Source organism: Diabrotica undecimpunctata, chromosome 4 (genome assembly GCF_040954645.1).
Source record: "Diabrotica undecimpunctata isolate CICGRU chromosome 4, icDiaUnde3, whole genome shotgun sequence".
In the NCBI taxonomy this organism is placed as follows: domain Eukaryota; kingdom Metazoa; phylum Arthropoda; class Insecta; order Coleoptera; family Chrysomelidae; genus Diabrotica; species Diabrotica undecimpunctata.
The window spans coordinates 45,866,246-45,885,482 of NC_092806.1; the positions used below are offsets into that span (position 1 = coordinate 45,866,246).

Consider the following 19,237-nt stretch of genomic DNA (forward strand, 5'->3'; position numbering starts at 1 on the left):
CAAAATATGAGTGAATCACCAGATGATGAAAATACTAAAAAAAGAAAATTCGCATCAATACTAAAACGGCACAAAAATTTCGGGAGTCTTGGTTAAATGAAGTTGACTTTAGACAATAAGATTCTACTAATGTTTATAAAGCTAAGCAAAGTATGTTCATTTATTAACATTATTAACTTCATTAACAGCTCAAATAGTTGTAATTAGAAAATAGGCATACATTTTAATGCCTCTAAACTCCAAAGTTTTCATACTAGACATTTAAAATTCAAATTTTACACGCGCCTTTAACTAAACCAATCACGAGTCTGTAATCATATTTTCAATAATCTGTTGATTTTAAAAAGCGAGCGGTTTACCCCTATAAGGTGAGCATAAACCGACTAATTTTTTTTGCATTTCTACCACACCAAATCTTTTTCATTCAATTTTATATATTTTTTAAGTTCAAATCTTTTTTTTTTATTTTTTCAATTGAGCCGGAAATTGTTATTAACAAATAACATAACAAAAAAACAATTCCCCGAATCGCTTCAGGTAAAATTTGTTTTAGGCGTATCTCATCGAAATAAATACTTTTTCTATCTTAATCATTTTTTGAAAAATCCTTCCTTTTCGAGTTATTTGTAATTTTTTGTTGAAAAACAAAGCATTTTGTTTAAATCTTTGTTTAAATTTAAAACTATGTTTTTAGTAAGATAGAAACCACTTATCCTTGTCAAAATATTCTAACTTGTACGTGAAGGTTTCAAGATTATAAAGTTATTGTAGGATTGTAATTCGTTTAGTAGTTTTTTTTTTGAAAGAAAGCATTTTTTGAAAACTTAACAAGAAAGAAAAAATATATACTTTGATGAGATATGAGAAATAAAGTCGGTATATTCCGTTTCTAAGCGTCTTTTTAGGGGAAAATTTCTCCCTTATAAATTAAACTTTTAATTCAATAGTTTCGTAAAAACAATTTATACCCATTGTTCATTTTTAATACGATAAAATTGAATTTGACGATTATTTTTTCTCATCTACTATATTTTTTTCAAATTTACTATAATTTTATGGCCCAGGCACAATTAATCCCACTCTCCAAGATTGGAAACACTGCTTTTAAGTCCTATACATTTTAGAAACCCCTAATAAATAAAATGTTAAATAAATAATCCAAATTTCAAGGTTAATAAACTGTTTCATTGGTTTCTCCGTTTTTAAGAAGTTATTGTACAGTAGGTATAAGATGTGTCATATTTGAATCATTTTATGACAATGTCGAGTAATGTCGACCCATTTCTAATTATTATAATTTTTTAAAGGAACAAAGTGTGTAATCATCATTAAAGCAACTTTATGTATATAAATAATGCATTATCTATACCAACCATGAACAGACGGTCTAACAAAGAGAACAAAGTAAAAAACGCTAATATTTACTACATTACTCATTGTTTAATAGATAACAACTTTAAATTTGTATCACCATTTTCCGGTTTGTTTGTCATTGATAGCAACTGTATATGTAGAAAAATTAAAAGCTACTAAAATTTGAGTAAAATACAAGCTATAAACATGTAAGTGGAGTGTAGAAGAAGTAGGTAAGTAAATAAGCTGCCTAATGTATTCTTACATTATGACAGACGAATAGAGAAAATGTACATAAAAATTATTAAGAAAAATTTTAGCATAAAAATAAGCACTACTAAACCATAACCACTCATAAGCCCTATGGTGGAGTCTAGGCTAGTTTCGGAATGCAGAACGAACTCCAATATAACTAAGACTCGAAAATAACATTGTTACACTGGTATGGGTTCCACGTCATCAGCTACAAAATACTTCGGTCCGGAGAGGGTAGTGGAAGTGCCAAAAAGTATTGTCTGTGACCGGAAAAAAGCCTGAATCCGAAGACAACACAAATCAGACGGGAAAAATATACCCGGTTAAGAACATGGCAAGATATATATTGGACATGTTCTAATATGACTGAAGTCCTACAGAAAAAAAGCAGGAATCAGCTCAGAGTCATAACAGGCTTCCTTACTGGACATGTGCCAGATAAGGGACATCTGAATATAATGAAACTGTTTTATAGTCTTAAGTTGTAGACTCTGTAGCAGAGAACTTAAAACAGTTAACCATATCTTATATGACTGCTAGACATTAGATCTCAGGCAGCAAACACTTTTGGGAGACTACAAAGTGATTACAAATACATATGGTACCCATCGTTTAGGTCTTTATAAGTTACTACAGAGTTTTAGAATCCTGGAATGGGTATCATAAAGGAATGTAAGATGTACAATAAGCCAATGGGTGCGCCAGAGATTAACAACCAATAGAGAAGTCCACACAGTTTAAAAAACTAATGTTTCAATAAGATCAATGCACTTTTAAAACCTGGACACTAGCTTTTGCATTCCTTCTTTGAATATCTTCCATTCCACCTTTTCTTTAAATATCTTTCCTTATTATCTTATCAAACTTGCATTTTGGTTTATTATAAAAAACTACGATTAATTAATCTTCGTCGAAGCAAGGTATAGTTACTTGCTTAGACTGTGAGTCATAAGTATTTTTATTTTATCTGAGCACAATTGATTTTTCAAACCCTCTTATTACAATGTGTCTTAAAACTGATTTTAAACAATACTTTGCTATGTCGGCGAGTATTTCATTAGCTGTGCGATAAATTAGGCGAGATATGGTTCAATTAACTGTGGACCGCGATATGGTTGTCTTAACTGAGAAAGACGGGACAATTGTAATTGTATAACTAAAGAGCGCGTGATGAAAACTTTCAAAGCGAGGGGAGATTTTACGATTTTTTATGGCTCTCTAGTTTATAAATTCAAAGGCAATTAAAATATTTTACGACCAGCTATTAAAAATTGTTTTAGTGAGAGCAAAATAACAAAAAAGCTGTGTACATAAAAGTTTGCTAAAAATTGGTTTTTAGACCGATAAAATCAAATTTTACCTAGATTATCGAAGCTTAGATTTGTCCCTTCACATATTATATAAATAATATATACAAAAGCGTATGATTTATGAGATAGTAAAACTTAAAAGGACATTTAACGAAAACTGGATTTTTTGTGGTAAATATATTGCAAAGAAATATAGCAGAAGCGTACTCTGTACTATTAATAAAGAAATATGTTAGGGCCGTAACATTCGTTTAACACTACCTGATTATCGTTCCAACAACTATGAATTCTTGAACCCAAGAATTATTTCAATTTGATAAAGAAAATCTGAGAATGTCGGATCCGGAGAGTAATGTTGATCACTCACAATTTTCCATCCAAACACACCAGCTTGTCCTGACTGAGCCAGGCGATATCGGATCTAACATGGTGTCCTTAATTGTTTACGATCTTTGGGGTCTCACAATACGCAACTAGGTATCAAGATTCCCACGATGATTATTGTGAGCTTTGCTCTTTGTTCTTTTGAAATGGCAGATGGTTTTCCAGTAATATCTTTGTTGTGGGTATCTGTACGACCGTCTCCAAATAAACGGATGCCCTTGGTAATATTCGAACTTTGGAATATTCGTTACTTTAAATCCGTAGGTTTTCAAGTATTGGCAGCGAACACTGGTAACCGCTTCGTTACGTACAGTAAGAAAACAAAACATTAAATGAATCTCTCTTGCAGTAAAAGAAACAAGCATTACGTAATAGACTAGATCGCGGGATGTCTCATTTTGATGGCCGATATAATACCTATCACGTGTGTAACTTTGAAAAAGACGCTGTGTCTGACATAGCACATGTATTCCTATTTTGTGGACATACCTCGTATAAAGCTACAATGTGGACATATATATTTTTTATAAAAAAGCTGAAGGTTTGCCGCCATTAAGAGTTAACAAGAATGTCTTCGTTATTAGTGTTATCTTACTAAAAAAATGACAATGAAAGAATGGACGCCTACCTAATGCTGGGTTTTTTTAACCACTGCAGATTGGTTGTTAAACCGGTAAAAAACGCGTAAAAATCAAGATATTTCTAACGTCATAAATATTTCTACCTAGTCAATATATCTGAAAAGTAATAAAAATTGTAAATTTCGTAACATACTGATAATTTGCAAAACATTTGAAATGTCTGAATATGTCAACTTTTTGGGAATAAACTATAATAATTGTAATTTAAATTACATGTTTGTTTTTGACGTTTCGACTTATTCTAGAAATCTCATGAAATAAAAATTATAAAATTTTTTGCAGATTATATCAATTTGTTATAATTTTTCTTTCAAGACATTTTTGAAAATTATTTCCTGAATAGAAGTTCAAAGACAAAAAACAGAACTTAGGTTACAGTAATTTTGGTTTATTCCAAAAAATATAAAATACTACTATAATACAAGCAATCCAAGAAAAGTGTTTCAGAACCATATTATAAGTGTATCGTACAATATTTATATTATTTGTGCGTAACACAATAAACCTATCATAGACCAGGGAAGTAAGATTTTTTCGTGAAACTGAGCCTAATTTGTTGCTTAGAAAGTAGCAAAATAAGTCGAAAATTTCGGTTTTCTATACATTTTAATAACGTTTTAAAAAATAAACTTCAGATCATTCATATTATACAGATTGTTGGGTCTTGTTGTGCTTAAAGTATGGTCAAAATGTCAAAGCAATCGGTCAAATAGTTGAAAAGTTATTTAATTTGTTTGTCCCAAATTAAACTTTTTTTGCAACAATATAAGTCAGAAAGTAATTCTACAAATAACTTATAAAAGAAGAATATTTATGATATTAATATTATTTTAAAAACAAATTGAAAAAAAAACGATTTTAAATATTGCAAAATTATTAAGCAAAAACGTCGATTTTTTGCTTATAAACAATTAAAATAACTTTTTAACTGTTGCCCACACGAAAGAAAGTATGCATTTTTTTACAAACTCTAAAAAGAAAAAGTTGTCTTAGGACAATTTGGGACGAAATTATCCTTTTTTAACTGACAGCAGCTATATTTATAACGATTAAAATATCGACTTAATTAACGTCAATTGAAAGAGCATACTTTAAAGTTTTAAAGTGTCAAATCTGAACAAGATTTCCCTTTTGTCCACCAAGCTTCAAAATGTAGTCCTCAAATTCGACCGGCTTTGAAACTCGCGGGAGCGTATGAGGGGGAAAGAGCTGTTAACTGTATCTCTGGTTCTTGTCTATAGTTTTCAACGTTAATTTTTTTCAATTGTATGTAGTTTTTGCGTACATTACGAATATGTATTATTTAAAATAAATAAAGTGTTTAATAAACCATCTAATTTGTTTAAACTATTTTTTTTTCAATTTTTTTTACGAACACTATTCGACAGCCAAATCACCTTGTCCGTGAAAGCGTCAACTAGTCACAATTGCAGATTGCTGTCATATGCTCATATTTACTGACGATATTTTGAAAAATTTAATAACATTCTTTGTTTTGTTGACTTGAACAAATACCGACATATACATCATAGTTCATGTATAATATATAGTAAACTATCACGTACTGTTATAATAATAAATACCTTTCCGGCACACCTATTAGAATATTAAGTTTATTCAATTTAATAAATGAATCATAAATATCAGTATAAAAATAATTAACTGAATAACGTGAATTACAATTTCATAGAAAATAACTAGCGGTAAATGCATATAATATACAGAAAAACTTGCATAGGAATATACGTCGTAAATATACCGAACTGCATGCAAGGTTCAGAAACTACGGAATATGGGCTTAATCCCATACCGTAATACCGTAATTCCATAATATCGTATTTGGGCCTTATCCCATATAAATATAATGTTTAAACCAAAGGTTTTTTTGAAAAAAAAAAGGACTCGGGAAAATCCAACAAATAGAGCAAGAGATCCTGTGATGGCCGTGCGCCTGTATTGGGCCTGATACTTTATTTCCCGGCATGTAGCTCTGGTTGTCTAATTTGTTCACTGTATGCTTTCGATATGAGCCGCTTAATTTGTAAACATATTTTATTGGAATATCAGTGTCTAATGTGGTTGCTATTAAAAAAAATTAAAGTAAATAATGTTAAAAGTTGCTAGGTGAAAATGCATGTTACGTTTTGTATCTAAATCGGATATAATTTGGAGAGAGATATTTTAGTAAGTTCTTCGTTACATATACAGTAGTAAAGATAGTTCAAGGCGGAGTCAAATTCACGTAAAAGCAGAAAGGTTTTATTGTAAGTGGAATTATACAGTGCATAGTACAATGCGTTTCGCATGGAAATGGGGACTAAACCAAATTTCGTCTACTGCGCCGTGGTCAGGAGTGCTTGCACTATCTTTAGTTACAAATCTTTCGTGCAGTAGTTTCCAAAGCTGCAATTGCCATTTGGATCGCCAACCTTTGAAAGGAGACGGTACAATAAGAAGAGAAAAAGTATTTTTATAAGTAGTAGCACAAAGGTTTGTGTAATATAAGCAAACCTAAAACACTGTCAATAAACACTGTATTTCTATCTAAAAATGTCTTTTTAAATTCTATTATCATAGAGATCCAAAAGTTACGACCACGCTGTACGAAATACCAAATTAAACAGCTAATAGATAGAGTGCAACGGATTTAGTAGAAAAACTACAATACAAGTATCACCCTGCAAAATATTTTGCAAAATACTGTATTATTGTATAGTATAATATTCTATTGTTTTATTGTTAATATAAAAATACACTATGCATACAATTGGTATTTTTTGGTTTCTGCTTGTGTTTTTACTAATACGATGCTTGTTTTCTTCCATTTTAAATTATGCTTTCATTATAGCCATTGTACCTTTATATTATAGCACTAATAACAAAAGCTAACGAAGTTCTTCGGACGAAGTGTCGAAGTAAAGTTAATCGAGGCGAGGTGACTCTCTACATACTCGTTGAATTGCCGAAAAAACTCAGTCAGTGTTCTCGTACTCGCTGAACTTCGATCAACTTCGCGAGGAGTATAGTGGCCGCTTTAGAAAGAAACACTTAACTCGGAAGAATTTCAAGAAATCTAAGTTTTAAAATTATTAAACTCAATTTACAGAATAATGTTGTAGTATACAACAGTATACTGTATATATACAGTATAATACAGTAGTGAAACGGCAAATTAGGCTCGTATATTAAGCATAAAGGCCGTCTAAAAAGTATCCGGAAAAAATAAAGCGGAATTATAAAGTTTACGGTATTTATTTCTATCACTTGAAATATAAAATTTCAACAAATAATTCATCCCATTTACTTATACAACCTCCATTTAAATCTAAACACTTAAATAAACTTCCAGGTACACCCGAAACTAGGTCAAGGCCATAATTTTCGGTAATAATGTTCCAGGCCTGTAAAACTGACCGAATCAAATCCGGCGGGCGAACTTTCGACACCAAATTGTCTTTGTACCTGGGGTAATCGAAGGGTCAAATTTTATTATATTAAATTTCGACACCGCGGCGTAAAGCAGGTAGGTAGGTAATTAGCGGCGATGGACATTTGCACCCAAGCAGGACAAGCGGGTTTTCTCAATATTTATTGTCACGGCGGGGGGCGTGGCACTTGTGTACTTGTGACTAAATTATTTCAGTTGTAATTTATTTCTTGTTTGACGTTGACTTGTGCACGTATACGGATATTTAAAAAATGAGTTTGAAAAAAAGTTCCCGTGGTCGAGATTTATTAGTGGTGGAGCATCATTCGTTCTCGAAACAGAAAGTGTTAAAAAGCGGCGAGATATTTTGGCGCTGCATCCAAAGAAACACTAAGTGTTCCGCAAAAGTGTTTACAATAGGCTGTGAGGACCTCACCATCACAAGAAGTGATTTGGTACATAATCATGAAGCCGATCCAAAAAAGCTTGAAGTAAAGATGGTAACCAATGCATGTAAAAGAAAAGCCCAAGAGGACATATCGGAAAAGCCTGCCAAAATTACAAGAACTGCTGTTGCTGAGTGTGATGCCAATTTGCTGACGGTTCCTGACATAGCTAGCATAAGAAAGAACATTTACAACTGTCGTCGTAAACTGTTACCAGCTCCGTTACCAAGAAGCATATCAGAAGTCCATAACGCGGTTAGTAATTATTCTCCTAAAACCTGTCGCAATGAAAGTTTTTTGTTTTTAAATCATCCTGAATTAAATGTAATTGTATTTTCATGCGAGACAAATATTCGTTTGTTGTGTAAATTAAAAACTTTGTATATGGATGGTACATTTTCATACAGTACCAAATATTTTCTACAATTATTTACTATACATGGCTTGGAAAATGGACATTATGTTCCTTTAGCATACTGTTTGTTAAAGGACAAATTGTCAATGACATACAAAAATTTATTTTCTTTATTAAGGTCTAAGATTTTTGAAACATTTCAATTATCATTAGAGCCAACTGAAATATTTGTGGACTTTGAAAAAGCAATTCACTGTGCTCTATTGTATATGTGGCCCAATGCAAAAATTAGTGGATGCCGTTTTCACTTACACCAAAACTGGTTTAAAAAAATTCAATCTTTGGGTTTGGTACAAGAATATAAGGATATAAATTCAGAAATTGGAAAATGGTTAAGGCATACGTTTGGTTTAACTTATTCAAATCCAGCAGAAGTTGAAGAATGCTTTCTTTATGATTTAATGTCATATAAACCTATAAACGCAACACTTGATATATATGCAGATTATTTACTGGAAAATTACATTTTCGATAGCGCTCTATTTCCACCACACATATGGTCTAATCAGAATCCGTCTATTGCGAGGACCACAAATGCCTGTGAATCCTTTCATTCGAGATTTAATTCTTCTTTTTATTCAACACATCCTTCTATTTTAATTTTTATTGAAAAGTTAAAAGAATTTCAAGTAGACACTTATGTCAAAATAAATAGTTTACATATACCAGCAAAAATCAAAGATACTACTGTTAAGGCTAAATTGGCATTTTTGGAGAAAATGATGGATAAACTACGATCCCAACAAATACGTAGGTTAGATTTTATAAAAGCTGTATCTTATCATTCCTATAATAGCAAATAAATCATTGTATACAAGTATATTAACGGTAAAATGTACAAAAATTAGGTACTAGTTGTATTATATTTAGATATTATTACAGTTATAAAGAAATAAAATGCACATTACTTTTATTGAAATAAATAAATTCATTAATTATGGTATTTTATTTATGTCGCAGCTATATTTATTTGGTGTCGAATATACCTGTAAGATAAAAACGGGAATTGGGGCTGGTGTCGAAAATTGCCATTAAATTTTAGTCGCTACCTGCTTAGTGTCGAAATTTCCTACGCCCATCAAATCTTCATCAGTGCCCATATCAGGCTAAGATCTGGAGATGCTGCTGACCTAGGAATTGTACTATTAACTATACAGAGAGGTGTAGCACCACGCTGAGATATTGCTCCCCAAACCATTATTTTAGTGGGAAATTTGGAAATTTGAATGTAACATTTTCTCTTGATAGGACTTTTAGATGATTTGCACCAAGCTGGAAAAAACTTTCATCAGATATAAAGACATTCTTAAAATTATCTTCTCGAAAAAGTTGACAATAATCTATTCTTCGTTGCCTTTGCAGAGGTTTCATTGTAGGGATTTTTTTTTTGGATTCCTTGATATGTAGCCTTGTTTTTTCAGTGACATGCGGACAGTTTCTGGGCACACTTTTATTCTTCGTTGATTTTCAAATCTGTTCGCTAATTTTCGAAACCCTAGGCGCGGATTTTGTCGGCCTAAAGCCACTAAAGCATTTAAATTGTTTCCGCGAATCTTACGCCGTCTACCCGAAACTGGTCTGTGTCTCATATCTATGCCATTTTTTATCCTCTTTATTGTCTCATACACTGCACTTTTTTCTAGTTCAGTCAATTGCACTAATTTTTTAACGTTTCGGACACCCTTTCTATACAAATATTCGACCACTTTTCTTTTTTCTACTTGCGACATTATTTCACAAATCTTAAGTCTGTTTACAAACAACAATATTTAACATTATGGTGTTGTCATGCGATTTTGTCCATAACCTACTATTGGCACAACCTACTTGATGCATTACTTTTGTCTTGAAATGATACAAAAAGGAAATCTATTAAAATTAGGAAAAATATAAAATTCCGGATACTTTCTAGACGGACTATATATTCAATCGGTGGAAATGATATATCCAAATGATTTATTCAGCAAAATTCTGAAGTTTTAGTCAAAAAATTTAACTCTAGAATACCTAGCCCAATGGCTTTTGGAAACAACAAATACGAAGATCCTCGAAATATAGTATATACCTTTGCAACTTTTTGTCTATCATGTATTTAACTTCTAAAAATGACACTATGAAGGAATAAAATATCATCACAACCAGCGCCCAGAAAACTAAAAGAAAAATTAACCTCCTGATAGGATCTGTTTATCCTGATGGGATCTGTTTAACCCAAAATATGTGAATTTAAACGTTTTTTATTGACTTCAAATTAACTTAAAATTAACAGCAGTTGAAAGAAAATATTCACGAGTGTGTAGTGATTAGATAAAACCCCATCTGCTTAAACTTCACATATGTTCTAACACATCTAGTGCTACACAACAAACATACATACGGTCCTTCGAGCCGGATATTAACCTGTGACAGGCAGACACCACAAATTATAAGCTTAGTCAAATACACTCATGCCTTGGGTTGATTTAACAATGTAAAACTTTATACGTGAAATTTGATAGTATAAACACTCTTTAACTTAAGATACAATCAGCGTAAACAGGCTCATATTCCTAGTTTTCTGGTTAAAGACTGTATCGGTGTATTCTTAACCAACAACAGCAATATTTAACAAGTTAATTCAATAAGAAATACCATAATTACTATTGACGAACATTGAAATATTTTAGAACAAGTCAAAAATTGTATAAGGATGATGAGGAGGAGATACACTAGGGATAAATCAAGTGAAAACGATGATGCATAGATTTAATATAATATTATTGCAAGGTTATTAAGATATTTTACTTTTTAGACAAAGTTCACAAAGATACTGACCCTAAAAGAAGATTAAGTTATGGAAAAAGAAAAAGTATTATAATAATTCCAGAACTGTCATTGAAGAATGAATGAATTTTTTTTTCAATGGTACTTCTGGGATTATTGTGTGCTATGTGGCAATGAAATAAAATTGAACGTAACAGGTTAGAAGTAAAGCAAATAATTTCACAAAGGTATTTGGCGTCCTCTATACGACGCTATGAGAGGCTCTGAGCTAAAATTTTCGATTTTAAATGTTGGAGAGGTTACAAAATAAGAAAGGTACTTATCTATATATCAGAGAGTGTTGGTGGATATATAGAAAAGACTCTTTATTTAATAAATCCGATAGAAAATTGCTAAACAAGAATTAAATGACGAAAGCAACAATACTTTAACAAATAAAAGAGATGCCCAATTTATTTTCACGCATGGCGGTTTGCCAGTAAACTGCTTCATAAAAAACCAATATTGAGACATCTTCTTTTTCTTCAGCCTGTATTCGTCCACTGCTGGACATAGGCCTCTTCCATTTGCTTCCATTGATTTCTACTGTTGGCAATTCTCATCCACTGCTTGCCCGCGACTTGTTTGATATCATCTGCCCACCTCTTCTGTGGTCTGCCTACTCCTCGCCTGTTTTCTCTTGGTCTCCAGTTTGTTAATCTCTGTGTCCATTTTTCGGGATTATCTCAGGCAACATGTCCGACCCATTGCCACTTGAGCCTTGCTATACGTTCTGCGACATCAGTAATCTTTATTCTTTCACGAATGTCGATATTTCGAATCCTGTCTCTCAAACTAATCCCTAGCATGGCCCCCTCCATCGCTCTTTGGGTTGTACTGAGCTGCTCTAAGGTTTTCTTTGTAAAGGCCATGGTCTCCAGTCCATATGTAGTTACAGGCAAGATACATTTGTCATAAACTCTACGTTTTAGACACATTGGTATATCTTTATTCTTCAAGACGAAGCTTAACTTGCCGAAAGCTACCCAAGACAATTATTGTATGCGTCTTTTTATTTCGGCTATTTATTTCTTTGCCGATTTTATTGGTAAATCCAAGATATATATATATATATATATATATATATATATATATATATATATATATATAGTGGTCTACATTTTCAAGACTGACGTTATCAATAACAATAGTAGTTTGTAAATTATTCATTATTTTTGTTTTCTGCAGGTTCATTTTTTATTGAGACATATTAGAGAAATGTGTAAAAGTATTCTTGGTTTTATCCATTCAAATAGTAATCAGATAAATATAATACACATATATTTTTTAATTCGTAATATTTTAGATGACTATCTAATGTACGAGATATTTGTATTTGATAAAAATAAACATTGTTAAATAATAAACATAAAAAAACATTGTTTTAGATAAGGACGTATCTACTAATCTTGGAATATAAATCTGACTAAACCAATCTTTTTCATTATTGTTAATCAATTTTGGATTGTCGAACAATTGAAGGGGATTACAATTTATATTTGGAAATGACAGTATTTCATTGTTATTAAACGTCCACGTATTCAAACATGCATATTTTTAATAAAATGTTAATATAAAATCTTTTAACTTTTATTTTAAGACTTTATTTGCTAGTAAAAAATATTTTAACAAAAGAAGCAAACTCTTTTTAACTGAAATTTTTACTCTCTTGAAATTTTTCTTCTTGCACTTTCTGTTCTTTGTCGTATAAGGTAACTGTACTCTTTACCGACCATTTCCTATTACCGACCGCAATGAATTTTTTCAGTATTAGACGCATTATGAAAAGTCCATATAACTACTGAAACTTTTAACAGTTTCTTTTTATAAAACATAGATATGGCAACATTACAAACATAATCCAGCCGCTGACTAATGCCAATTTTGACAAATTTTAACGGATTTCGCAGTGGTGTTGCAAGACTCCATAAGGCAGGTTATAAGAATCATTGTGCATGTGTGTTGGCATTATTAAGCGTTTGTTAATATATCAATGTTAGTATTGCACTTTTATAACAAGAAATAGCACAAAACCACGTTTTTTTAAAGATTTAATGTGTTCGTTGGTTAATTATTTTCTCCAATTAAAATTTATTTACAATTAAAGAACGGTCGGTAAAAGGTGCTTTAAAACTCAAAATCAACCCTTTACCGACCGGGCGGTCGGAATGAGGGGAATGTAGTCATTGAAAATTGTGAAATTTTAAAAATATTTTAGCATACAATTATTCATAATATATTTTTTTTTCTTAAAGGTAATAAACCAACGATTTACTGGAGCATTTACCGACCGACTAGATTGTAATTTTCAATTAAAAGAAGTGATATGAAAGTTGAACATGATTGTATTTTATTTAAAGAATTACTTCAAATAGAATAATATATTAAGTGTCATATTTCCAATTTGTCATTTTCCAAAAGTTTGTTTTTGAACGGAAAACGATAATCATATTCATGGTACTTTATTGTTTTAAACTTGAATGAAATATATGAATTTTAAAATATTCAAAAGTAGTCTCCTAAAATAATATTTTTTTCACGGTTGGTGATAGAGTACAAAAAATATATATTGTGACCTATTACCGACCGAGAATATTATGAACGTTTTCTTTCAAGATTCAAGAAAAACTTTGAGCTATGTCTGAAAAACGAAAAAACTATACCAATGAAATTCTTCAGCAAGCATTGGATTCAATTCGAGATGGAATGTCGTTTGGAAAAGCATCCAGAGAATTCAAAATTCCAAAAAACACCCTAGTTGATAAAATTCATAACAAATATGAAGAAGGTGCTACAAGTGGGGCCCACTATGTCCTGGCTGCAACTGAAGAACAAACCATAGTAGATTGGATTCTATATTTAGAAACTGTTGGTTTTCCTGTAACAAAATATCAACTGTTGGGGTGTGTTGCAGAGAACTAGTTCGCCGTCTAGAACGAGCAAATAAATTTAAAGACGGAATTCCAGGTCGTCATTGGTACGAAAATTTTTTCGCCAGCTCCCTCATCGAGTATGTCACAATCTGACCAAACTTTGGGCAAATATAACAGAAAAAGTGTAAGAGGTTGGTTTGATAGAGTTTCAGGCTAGTTAAAAATAAATAATTTGGAGGAAGTTCTATAAGACCCAAAAAGAATTTTTAATTGCGACGAATCAGCTTTTTTTCTTTCACCAAAAGAAAAATGTGTAATCGTAAGAAAAGGTTCGAAAAAAGTTTATACCAGAATCGTTAATGACTAGAAAGAATGCCTCACGGTACTTTTGACAGTTTCGGCATAAGGACAAGTTGTGAAATCTAATGTTTTTTCCCCTTTAAAATAGTACCAGCCAGTATTCATTTGAAAATGCCTCTGGGCTGGGGTATTGGCCATTCAGACTCCGGGTGGATGACTGGAGAATGTTTTTATGAATTCATTACGATATGTATTCTATAAAAAGTGGATTGTTAAAAAGAACGTTCCTTTACCTGATGTGCTTTTTCTAGATGGCCATTCTTCACATTTAACGCTTCATCTAACTAAGTTCTGTAAAAGCAAAGGTATTATACTAATTGCTCTTCTGTCTAACTCTACACATCTATTGCAACCACTAGATGTTGCTATTTTTAGGCCTCTTAAACTTTCCTGAAAAAACAGGATCCATAATTGGCGTATTAAGAATAATAGCAAAAAAATAAAACGGAAGATTTTGCAGAGGAAGAATATACTGTTGTTATTTATGAAGGAGAGTACTTTCCTGGAGTAAGTCTTGGCTTTACGGTACGGGACTAGAAGTGAAGACTATGATAAGAAGAGGTTCACATTGGAAATGGCCTGAGAAAGAGGATATTTTATCATATTCAGAAAATGAAATATTTTTAAAAATCCACCAAAACCCGTGATAACAAGGGGCATCAATGCAATTCCGGAGATGGATGCAATAAAAAATATAATAATAACAAAATAACATGATTTGATACCAAAGTTTAATCTATTATACATGCCCAATATATTATGTAACTTTTTATTTGTTGTATTATGAATTTATATTTTTTTAAATATTAAAATCTTCAACTGCGTTTGTTTTTTTCAATTGAGCCAGTAGATATGATTATTTTTAAATAAATAAGTTAATATAATGTTGTTAAGTACTTAAATAAGTAGTCCCCCAAGAAGGTCGCTGATAGTACTGAAATGTCTAGTAATTAGGTGCTTGTGGTCGGTAAAACCACAAAAATCGGTCGGTGATAAGTGAGTTTTTTTCAAGCCGGTCGGTAAAGGGAGCATTTTAATGAAATTGTACATAATTATTAAAACATTTAAAAAAAGAATAAAACTGTGATAATATTATTTTTTCTATATTACTAGCTGAATCGATTAGATTAAAACTTATCTTTAAAAATTATACAAAGAAAAATAAAAATGTATTCTTCCTATTATTGTGTGTGTGCTGTTAGTTTCTTTTGACTGTGGACAAAATCCATTAGCCGAACTAAAAGTACTCTTATAATTATATCTCTTATACTCATTATATTTATAACCTATTTGATAATAATGATTTACAATAGTAATTCACACATATATTATACAGGTACTTACATATATATTTTGGTGAGCGTTTTTGTTTGTTTTTATGCTATACTAAATACTAATACTACTAATAACTATTAAATTAGATATATATATATATATATATATATATATATATATATATATATATATATATATATATATATATATATTTTTATTTTTTTTTACACAGCGCTAGGGCATAAACCCGATTCAACACCTCGGAGGTTTAGGCCCTCTTTGTGTGTTTTTTAATTTTTTTTTTTATTTATTCTTTTTTTAATTTTTTTTTTTTTATTTCTTCTTTAATTTTTTTTTATTTATTCTTTTTTTTTCATTTATTTTTTTATGTACCTATTTTTTTTTCTTTTCATATTTTAATTTTCACAATAAAATTTCACAATTTTAGTTTTATATTAATAATGTGTTTAATTAGGATCTCATAGATACTTTTATCTTTAGTAGCAAGCAAAGCTTGTAGATTAAAAGGTTTTATTATATATTGTGTTCCTATTATTGAATCTGCTAAAAGGAAAACCTTAAGTGGTCGGTAAAAGGTACAGTCACCTTATCCATCTTACGTTAATACTCTTGTTTGATACATTAAAATAATTTATTTTTTCTTTCTCCTGTTGCAAAAAGTTCTTTCCTTAATTTTCCTATATTAATTCAATTTAATTTTTACTTCACAATTTTATTATTTTACTTCACAATTTTTATTATTTTACTTCACAATTTCATTATTTTACTTCACAATTTTATTATTTTACTTTAAATTTATTTAAAATAACAAAAATTATTTTATTATCTAAGTACTTCTAAATTTTAAAAATTTTAATTAATAATCGAAACAGAACAACAACTAATAATATTATGAATTATTGAATATATATATATATATATATATATATATATATATATATATATATATATACATATATATATATACATATATATATACATATATATATATATATATATATATATATATATATATATATTATAATGTTCTATCACTTTCTTTATTAGGTATATAAGTACTAGAAAATAAACACAAAATACGTTAAATGATTCCTTAAGCCGGCCCTTTGTAGTGTTACCTTAAGTTGGTAAATTCCTTTATCGCTTTGATCTTACCAGCGAGTAGGTACTATTAAATCCTGAATAATTAAGTCGTTACTATAATTGCGAATGAACTCTACACCTGTAAAAAAAAGACAATAGGACCCTGCAAAGCCGAAGCGTAAGAAGAAATAAATAAGATACTTAATTAATATGTTATGACCTCTACAAGTAAAAATATTGCTGATCAATGAATCAAAATTAGGTTTGATGAAAATAACCTGTCTAAAATACTTAAAACTTCTGGCAATTTGTGAGTAACCGATAAGGGTAATACGATAATAAATTAAGGCCTGATTAATCAGTAATAAAAGCTGAGCAGACAGTTTTTTGGGGAATAGTGATTGGAGCATAGTAGTGAATAATGTTTTCTACACTAACAATCACTCTTAGTATAATAGGAGAAAATCGTGTTCTCCAGGGCTTCCTTTAGCTTTAATATTTTTCTACATAATATGTACGTCTCGATAGTATTAGCTGTTAGTAAAAAATGAAATGGATACAGAACATTTTAAAACATTAAATTTACGTCTCTATTGTGTAATAATATTTAAATTTTAAAATATGGTTAACGAATGTAAAATATAATTTATTCTATTTACCACAAACTAATGCATTGTTCGGTTTCGAAGAAAACAACTCGAAACATAACCGTTTTAAACAAAATTACTAAAAAAACGCTCATAAACCATAATCATCTCTATTACACCAATTGACTGACCGACAGATCGAACAATACATTCATCAATATTAATTAAGGAAATGAACTAACCTTTTCTTCCTTGGGGCACAGTGTAACTGACATCGTGAAATTCAATATCGATAGGAGGTCTTTTCGGCAAATGCCTCAGCGATGTGTTCCTAGAATGCAATTCCATTGTAATATCACTAACACTAAGTCATCTAACAAAAAACGTCAAAAACCGTACAGAAATCAGAGGTAAACAAATGAAGTATTTAAAAATATCGAGTAATAGCACACGCGTTGCGCAGTTCTCGTTTCAGTACGGCATACGTCTATGCACATCTGTTCGCGACTAAACTTTATAAGCGCGTTGATAATATTTTGGTCAGGTTAAAGTTTAAACTGAACATGCCCCTCTCCATTTTTAGCGTTCTGTTTTGTTTACTCCGTTGATTTACCCAACTTCAATTTGAATTAACAAAGGCTGCCGATTACCCTAGAAAGTTTAAAACATTCCACAGTTGATAACAACTATACAAACATTAGAATCTAAGGGACAGCCGAGAATACACCAAGACTACTGCTACTGACGACGTATAATTTAAAAAGTGGTCCCTTTATTCAGTCTATTTTAAAATTAACGTAAATCATAGTCGGCGCGGTAAGATTTGGTAGTTTTAATACCATATTGCATGAGAAAGACTGAGTTGCGGTATAAATTTTCCAAAAGAATAATTAATATTTTTTAACTTACCTTTATTTAATTTTAAAAGACGGATAACGTTATAAAAAAAAATTTTTTAATCAATATATACAGGGTGTCACCACTAAGGAGACGGAAGATTACAGCGAAACAGTAAAAGATTTTGAAAAAATTTTAAATGTATAGTATGTAGGTTGATAAAGGCTACATTTTAAAATTATTCTGAAATATACAATAAAGCGAAGCGTTTCAAAGTTATATTTTTTCTTATAGAACACTCTGTATTTTATTAGATTTTTTAATTGTCTGCAAAAAATAAGGCATAGTTTCATAAGACTTTCCTATACCTATGTACAGAGTGTTCTGAGTTATGTCGAATTTTCTTAAAATGTAAAACTTTAAATGAGGACTCATTCTTAATTTATTTAAGCAATTCTAATAAAATTACTCATACATCTAAATAGCTGGATATTGGTCGAATGTATTGCATGATTAATTATTAAACAGGGTGTTCAAAATTTGTAGTTTTATTATTGGATTATTCAATGTGTAATATAAGGCTTATTTTAAATGGAACACTCTGTATATTAATGAATTATTAAATTAAAAAGTTTTTTCTTTTTCCAATGATATACGGATATCCGATAACTAGGAGTGATAGATTTTGCGTTATTTAAAATTTTGTTACTCTCGATTTTTAAACCCATCATTTTGACATATTTGTTATAAATGAGACCAATGTAGTTGTAAACAAATGTGTATACTTTATACTTTTACTTGCTGATGCACAACGAATCATAAAGAATTTTAATAAAACAAATAATACAAAATAATACAAAATGAACATAAATAATACAAAATAAACCACAACTTACTACATTATAAGCAAAAAATTTCTTTGAGCAACTTATTTAAGCAATTATAATAAATTTTCCCTTACAGCGAAATAGTTGGTTAATGGTTAAATTTATTCCATTATTGATGATTACATTTATGATAACATTTATTTACAGGATGTTAAAAACTTAGTTTTAATTTTGGATTATTCAATATCTAATATGAGCCTTATTTTAAATGGAACAACATGGATATTAATTAATCGTAATAACAAAAAAAGTTTCCTCTTTTGAATGGTATAAAGATGTCT

The 19,237-nt window shown here is 30.4% G+C and overlaps 1 protein-coding gene across 1 annotated transcript in view; it reads right to left on the minus strand.

Moving 5' to 3' along the window:
* Window positions 1-17,939, minus strand: part of LOC140439468 (ATP-binding cassette sub-family G member 1-like) — a 302,118-nt gene extending 284,179 nt beyond the window's left edge. The window contains exon 1 of the mRNA XM_072529394.1: window positions 17,475-17,939. Coding sequence (XP_072385495.1) covers window positions 17,475-17,580 — 106 coding nt within the window. The 5' untranslated portion in view covers window positions 17,581-17,939. The remainder of the gene's footprint in view (window positions 1-17,474) is intronic.
* Window positions 17,940-19,237: the final 1,298 nt, after the last annotated feature.